At 56.2% G+C, this 7,729-nt stretch overlaps 1 protein-coding gene across 1 annotated transcript in view; it reads left to right on the top strand.

Moving 5' to 3' along the window:
- Positions 1 to 2,787, top strand: part of ST8SIA3 (ST8 alpha-N-acetyl-neuraminide alpha-2,8-sialyltransferase 3) — a 4,250-nt gene extending 1,463 nt beyond the window's left edge. The window contains exons 2-4 of the mRNA XM_029965697.1: positions 8 to 130; positions 1,727 to 2,284; positions 2,457 to 2,787. Of these exons, the coding sequence (XP_029821557.1) occupies positions 8 to 130; positions 1,727 to 2,284; positions 2,457 to 2,739 (964 nt within the window). The 3' untranslated portion in view covers positions 2,740 to 2,787. The remainder of the gene's footprint in view (positions 1 to 7; positions 131 to 1,726; positions 2,285 to 2,456) is intronic.
- The last annotated feature ends 4,942 nt before the right edge of the window (positions 2,788 to 7,729 follow it).

Raw genomic sequence — 7,729 nt, 5'->3', positions numbered from 1 at the left:
TCCCCAGGTCCCAGTTCGCGCTGAAGTTCCTGGACCCCTCCTTCGTGCCCATCACCAACTCCCTGAGCCAGGAGCTGCAGGAGAAGCCCTCCAGGTGGGCCTTCAACCGGAGCGCCTTCGCCCAGCAGAGGTGAGCGAGCCCCCGGGCCCGGGCCGGGCTGTCCCCTGCCCCCGGGATTTCAGGGAATGCGCTCAGGGACTGCTCAGCCCTCTGAGCTCCGAGGGGTTTGCCGGCGGCGAGAGACAAAGGCTGAATCAGAGCGCTTCCCCAGACGGTTGCAGCTGCCCCGGCAGGCTCGATTATTTCGGAGCAGGACACCGGGCTGCAGCACACCCGGTATCGTGCCGGGACGCGACCCAGTTTCCTGGTGCGCGATTTAAAGTGTCATTCCTCCGGGAGAAGCGGCCGGGGGCTCGAACTGGAAGCACCCAGGGCTGGAACAGCCATGGAGTGCCACGTTCATGGAGGCCAAAACACGCCCAGGGAAAGTTCCCAGCTGCCGGCAGCTCTGAGCAAGTGCAGTGCTGCTCCTGCCTCCGGCTCCGCTCCGGCGGCGGGGGCGGGCACACGGCTTTGGGCGCTCTATCTATTTGCTGATTACACAGATTAAACTTTTCTGGAGATGAAAATAGAGCCATTTAGCCATTTCAGAGAGCTACTGCCATCCTGGACTGTCATTTTGTCCTGACAAACGCCCGCTGCTTCGGGGGCCGCCTCACAACTCACAGTTCACACATCCCACCCCAGGAGCTGGAATCCAGGCCCCTCAGCTCTGCAGCCAGGCAGGATGGGGCTGCTGCACCCCTCGGGGCAGGGTTGGGCTCCTCTCCTCCCTTCAGGCGACTCTCCAGGCGCAGCAGGACAAATCATTCCCTTCCAGTGCCACCATATGCTGCCCGCTGCCCTCCGGAGGGGAGGTGGCACTCTGCCCGTGCCACCTTTTCCCTGGGACATCCCGGACTGTGTGACAGTGGCCATTCCTGGCACCACCAGCTCCATAAGCCTGTCCCTGTGCCGCCCCCCGATGATTTTAGCTGATGCCTCAGGAGCTGCCTTTGCACTTGTCCGGCAGCCAGAGCCCGTAATTAGGGCACCCAGTGGGACTCCATTAATGCTCAGACATTGGAGGATGAGAGCTGGAGGAAAGGTTGTTTGTTTTCCATAAACACGAGCAAATAAAGTGGTATTGGGTTTCTAATTTTATGCCCTGCGAGGGAAATTCCCGAGCAGGGTTGGTTTTGTTTGCTTTGTAAGTCTCCCTAATAACCCTTGTAAAGCTGCCGGTGGATGAGACATTAAGGAACTACATTTGCATAGACGGAGACAGAGGCTGCCGCTTGGTTTTGTGATTCAAAGCTTGTTAATGAGGACATAAAGACGGAGATATTTATAAATTGGCTCCTGTTAATTCAGCTGGATATCCGGGGTGCACCCACAGAGCCCCAGCAGAAACCTGCCCACCATGTCCCAGCACAAACAGGACAATGTCACACACTCCCCACACCAGGGTGTACCACGAGCTGTACCCTTGACTTACACAGACAGCCCAATGTTTTAATCCCGACACAATTCCAAGAGGCACAGACACAGCCTCAGTTGGTGCCACTCAGAAGCAGAGCCCGAGGTGAGGAGCCAGCTCCCCAATTCCCAGCTATTTATATTAATCTAAAAGCCATTGCCACAGCAAAAAGAAAGGGCTGTAAGTCCGTGTTTTCTGCTCCTTAGGCAGGAAATCCTTCAGCACGTCGACGTCATCAAGAACTTCTCCCTGACCAAGAGCAGCGTCCGCATCGGGCAGCTGATGCACTACGACTATTCCAGCCACAAGTACGTCTTCTCCATCAGCAATAACTTCAGGTCCCTGCTTCCCGACGTGTCTCCCATCCTGAACAAGCACTACAACATCTGTGCCGTGGTGGGGAACAGCGGGATCCTGACCGGGAGCCAGTGCGGGCAGGAGATCGATAAATCGGATTTCGTCTTTCGCTGCAACTTCGCCCCGACCGAGGCTTTCCAAAAAGACGTGGGGAGGAAGACCAACCTCACCACCTTCAACCCCAGCATCCTGGAGAAGTATTACAACAACCTCCTGACCATTCAGGACCGCAACAACTTCTTCTTGAGCTTGAAAAAGCTCGACGGGGCCATCCTTTGGATCCCCGCCTTCTTCTTCCACACGTCGGCGACGGTCACGAGAACGCTGGTCGACTTCTTCGTGGAGCACAGAGGGCAGCTGAAGGTCCAGCTGGCTTGGCCAGGGAATATCATGCAGCACGTGAACAGGTGGGTGGGCTTGCCTCGCGTTTGCCTTCACAAAATACAACTTGTACAATCGTTCCCATGTTTCTTTTTCCCTGACGTGGCAGGCACAGGCTCGTTCTGAGAGCGATGGCAGCTTTGTCGTTGCTTCAGCACATCCTTTGGTCATTTCTGTGACACCCCTTCCTCTCCCCAGGTACTGGCGGAACAAGCACCTGTCCCCCAAGCGGCTGAGCACGGGGATCCTCATGTACACCCTGGCCTCTGCCATCTGCGAGGAGATCCACCTGTACGGCTTCTGGCCCTTCGGCTTCGACCCCAACACGCGGGAGGACCTCCCGTACCACTACTACGACAAGAAGGGGACCAAGTTCACCACCAAGTGGCAGGAGTCCCACCAGCTGCCCGCCGAGTTCCAGCTGCTCTACAGGATGCACGGCGAAGGACTGGCCAAGCTCACCCTGTCGCACTGTGCCTAAGGACCTACAGCTCCAAGTGCCAAATGATCGCCTGAAAAAGTGCCCAAATCCAGAATTTAAACCTTCTCCAGACAGAAGTCTGAAAAGGAAAAGGAAACAAACCCGCCCTGAAAACCTTTTCCGTGATGTAAAGATGCTTTTCAGCCCCTGCCCCTCCGGGGGTCTCAGCTTGTTTAGCGGCGCAGCAGCTTTTTATCGCGTTCCGTGGGTGCGGTTTGTGCAGCAGCAAAGTGGAGATGTCTTGCATTCCTAGAGAAGCCGTTCAGTATGTTTTAAGAGCTCTTCATGTTTTAGCCTCCCACTAAAAATCCCTCCGTTTTATCGTTCCCTTCCCCCGTTAGGACTAGATTTTGAAAGGTTTTGCTTCTTTTGTCTCTGTTGCTCTCGATAGCTCGGTGTCGCCGTGGCGCTGGGAATCCCAGTGCATCCTCACGAGCCAGTTCCAGAGTTCCACCGCCCGGGTATTTTCCTATTTCCTGAACTTTACATTTTTTAAAGAATAACAAGAAGAAGAAGAAGGAGGTCACGACACGGTTCGTACCTCAGCTAGGTGTTTATATCGCTCTTGGAATACTTCGGGGTTTTAATTCCATTTGGGACACATCCCGGTCCAGATTAGAGAGGCTGAAGCAAGTTCATTCCCATCTGGTCATTTGTTTTAAAGCTAAAAGATTTCCCCATTTACCTCTCTATTTCCCCAGTCAAACAACCGAAATAGTGGCCCCAGTTCCCGGTCACGGGAGGAAATCAGGCTGGTTGGAGACAGGACAAACCTGAGGGTCACTGAGGGCTGGGAAACGTGGGCCATTATGCCTTGGTTTAAAGAATCCTGGGAAAGAACTGAGTTCCTTGTTACAGCAAGTATTTAAACATTTTTTTCCTATTCTGTGTGAGAACTGACCACACACTGACAAAGGGATGCAAAATCCCATTTGAATCATACTTTAAAAGGGCACATGCTATTTTTCCTCAGCCTCTTTACCTCCCAGCAGCTGCAGGAGGTGAGGAAGGAGGTCTCTGGCACAACCCCCAAGCCAAGCAGCCCCGAGCATCTCCCGGTGCCCATCGTGGCACCGCAGCCCCACCGCCCCCAGAGCCAGCCCCGTTCTCCCCTGCCTCCCTTCTTTGTTGGAATTATCCCACATTTCCCAGATTTGCTGGGCCAGAGGCTGTTTTGGCTCAGCTCCTGGTGGATATTCTCACCTCTCACCGGTGCTGTCATCACCTGTGAGGGCCTGAACCTGCCAGGGGCTCGTGCTTATTAATGCCAGATATTTTTATCCAGGGGCACTTCATCCACTGCCTGCAGGGAGCGATCATTTCTAATCAGCAAATTAAAGGAACGTGAACTGCCATTGTTGTATCGGAAGGAAAGCAAGGCCTGATGTGCTCCAGGCAGTTTTTGGAGCCTGAAAGAGGGACAGTGCCCGGAACTTTCCAGAGGAGGAAGCACAAACCCCGCCGCAAATATTGGGAGAGGGGAGCGCAGGAGAACATTATCGACAGAGCTCCACATTACAGCATTGATTTCCGAGCCGAACTCCCCGTCGACGGCGCAGCCCCCGCGGAACATTCCGGAATCATTGATCCGAGCGGGGCTCCCGCCCCGCGGTCGATGGCGCAGCACAGCCCAAAGTAAATTGCTTCTCCCTATCAATATTTTTTTTTTTTTTGAGGTGTGGAAAACCACCTCCAAAGGTGCAGCTTTCGTCGGGGGATCCGCTGGGATGCGAGGGAGGGCCGAGGATGGAGGGGATGGAGAGGACAGTGCCTCTCTGCAGCAGAAATGCCTTTCCACTGATAAACCAGTCCCTTATTGCTCATCTGATTGTTGTTCAGAAGGGGCCTCCCTGCTCTGGACGGCCAGCAGCACCTCGGCTGGGCTCTTCCTTCCCTCTGTCCGGCCCCAAATGTTCCTGCACGAGTCCCTGATGGCTCAGGGAGAACCCTCCCTCTCATGTCTGGATGAGCCAAGAGAGCTGATGCAGCAGGATCAATAGCTGTAAGTACAGGACATTTCAGGCTCCCAAATCCAGAGGAATCCTCCCGTCTGGCTCCTTCCATGGGCACACAGACCCTGTCCAGGGGCAGCCACATCCTGCTCCAGCCCCTCTGCCAAAGGGAGGGGGGCCAAGGACCCCCCTCAGGGGGTGCTGGGGGTGTACATAGGATTGGAAACGCGTGTTCCCTTTCTCCTTTCATACATCCTGGGGGGGGATTTTCGTTGCTTGCATCTCCTCAGAGGAGGCTCACGAAAACAGGCGTTTGGGCTGCCGGGTTTGCTCGTGGAGGGAACCAAAAAACAAGTGTTTGTGGCACAGAACTGACTGTGAACATGAAAAAGCAGGTCTTCTGTGAATGAATGTGTCTCCATTCCAATGGCTCTACAGTTCAGCAATGCCTGAGGGAGTTGTTTTCGATAAAAAAATAGAAATATTTAAGAAAAAAAAAAAGAAAAAAAAAGAAAAAAAAAAGAAAAAAATGCCATAATTGTAATAAAGGTTCCATAATTAATGGCCATACTAAAAGCATTGTTTATTTTGAAATGGCTGATGTTCACAAGGGGCCAGGGCGCGTCTCAGGTGAGCGGTGGGAAGGACACTGGTGTCCAGCCTCCCACCCCTGGAGAGCCTCGAGAGCAGGGCTGGGGGCACTGGGACCTGGCCAGGGGTGTGTCCAGCCCCAGGGCTGCACGGCACAGCCTGCCCTGGCTCCTCTCGTGGCAGTGAGCCCCCGGTGTGCCCCCGCGGTGTGATGTGCCTGCAGCGTTGACTCATGTGCCATAACCCCACATTGAATGCGTTGGTTTTAAATAAAATGGTTTCTTGTGCATTGAGAGTCCGTAAAACTCCACCGCGTCCGCTTCTTCCTTGTCTTGGTGTCCCCAGCTGCTCCCAGCAGGTTTGGCTGGAAAACTTCCCCAAAGGGGTTGCCAAAGGTGTTGCTGAATGTTCCCCACATTCCATCCTGCAGCACAGCAAGCAGGGTGTGATGGGTCACGTTCTGCACTCCCCTGGAATATGTGGAGATACAAAGCCTGGGAATCTGGGCACGGCTCAGCTCTGGGGGTTTGCTCATTCACAGGGATTACATTCCCAAGAACCTCTTAGAACCCACTCCTGGTACTTGGCCGCTTCCCAGGGGACTGGCCACTTGCTCCAGCCCTGTGAGGTGTCCTCAGTGATTCCCAGCAGGAATTCTGCCCTGGGTTTTCAGGAGTTCACAGGAACTCCCAGTGATACAGTGCCTCAGGCTGGCAGGGGCCTCTGCCTGTGACAGCTCCTCTGCCTGTGCTCCCTGTGTGCTTCCCATCACTGATATCCCGGATATTCATCCTTGGGATGAGCCTGGCAGAGGGGCCGGTGCCAGGGTTTGTGTTTGAGGGACAGGGAGCAGTCCCTCCAACCCCACCACCCCACGGACACCCCAAAGCTGCCCCTCGGGGGGGAGCGAGGGCACCCGGTTGGAGCACGGGCTGCAGGCAGGGAGAGGGAGGAAAGCCAACAAAGCAATTCCCTCCTCCCTCCCCCGGGAGCACCGGGAAAGCCTCCGGCGAGGGCAGCCGTGCGGGCAGCTGGGAGCTCTCCAGCCCTGCTCCTGCTGCCCACAGCAGCTGGGGCACGGCCTGCCAGGGTGCCCAGGGACAGCCAGCCCCCTCCTGCAGGGCCCTGCCAGGATGGAGCCGCCAGGCTGGGCACAGCCAAACCACGTGCAGATATTGATACACCCTCGGGAGATTTTGCCGTCGGGAATTGGGCAACTACCCTGTGTAATAAAACATCTTCAGGGAACGCAGCCACCAGGTGCAGGTTTGGAAAGAAAAGGTCGAAGTCAGGCCTGATGAATGTGTTGGAGAAGAAGGCAAGGCAAGACAAGGAAAGGAAAGGGGGAAAGAGGGGATAAAGGGAGGAAAACAGAGGAAAAGGGAGGACACGACACCAGCACAGATTCCCGTTGGGGTCTGCCCACCCACCCCCTCCAGCCTGCCCACCTGGCACCTCCCCCCCCCCCCCGAGGGTCACACTCGCCTCTCTCTCCCCAAATCAACTGCAACTTTTGCCTTCCTTTAGGAAGGACAAAAAGATTTCACGCATAACTTGCCCTGAACAAAGGCACCTCACGCCAGGGCTTTCGGTTCCTTCTGCCTTTCTTTTTCCTTCTCCACCGCAGGCTGACAGCGGCAGGAGTAGCTGGGGTGGGGAGAGCTTCCCTTTAGACCCGCCTGGTTAGTGCCAGCTTGGAAAAGCAGCTTGGAAAACCCCGTGAGCTCCAGAGACACACAGCGACGGCAGCGTGGAGGGAAACGGATCCAATCTGTAGGGAACGGGGTGCTGACACACGTAACCTGTTTGCAAGGACATTCCAGTCCCCCTGGAGAGTGGCCTGGTAACTGATGGCCCTAAAGGTGACATTTCTCCCTGTTTCCCCCTCCCATTTTGTTGCCGGAAAGACCCAGTGGAGGTGGGACCTTCACGAAGGCAGAGATGGTTATCGGGGCTGAGATAAGGATGACACAAAACACAAGGACACGGCTGCTGCCGCCACTGCCTTACTGATTAAAGGAGTGGGAGAAGCACAGCTGGGAGCAGCTGGATGGCCTGGCACGGCACGACCCAACGTGTCTTGGCACGGGTGTCCTGCTGTGCCAGAGCAGGTCAGGCCCCACTTGCCACTGGTGATGGGGGATCCTGTCCCCATGGGCCCTGTGCCCATCGGGACCCCCGCCCACTCCTCTCCTGCCTGCACAGCTTCCCGCTGCCTGCTTGGCTGCCCTCCTGGCTCCACGGTCCTGCTTCCACAGCTCCCTGCCCCGCTGTGCCAACCCCACGTGCCCTACGGAGCTGTGCCCTGCCCCTGCCAGCCCCGGGGGCTCAGGGGCATCCTGGAGAACCGGCCCTTCCTCGGGGAGCGGGGAGACACGTCCGCCCGTGTGTGCGCGGCGAGCGGGACCCCCCGGCCGTGTGTCAGCCGGGCACGTGGGCCCGCGCCG

The sequence above is a fragment of the Manacus vitellinus genome, unplaced genomic scaffold (assembly GCF_001715985.3).
Source record: "Manacus vitellinus isolate BGI_N305 unplaced genomic scaffold, ASM171598v3 scaffold_115_pilon, whole genome shotgun sequence".
Taxonomy (NCBI): domain Eukaryota; kingdom Metazoa; phylum Chordata; class Aves; order Passeriformes; family Pipridae; genus Manacus; species Manacus vitellinus.
This window is presented reverse-complemented; position numbering and strand designations above follow the sequence as displayed.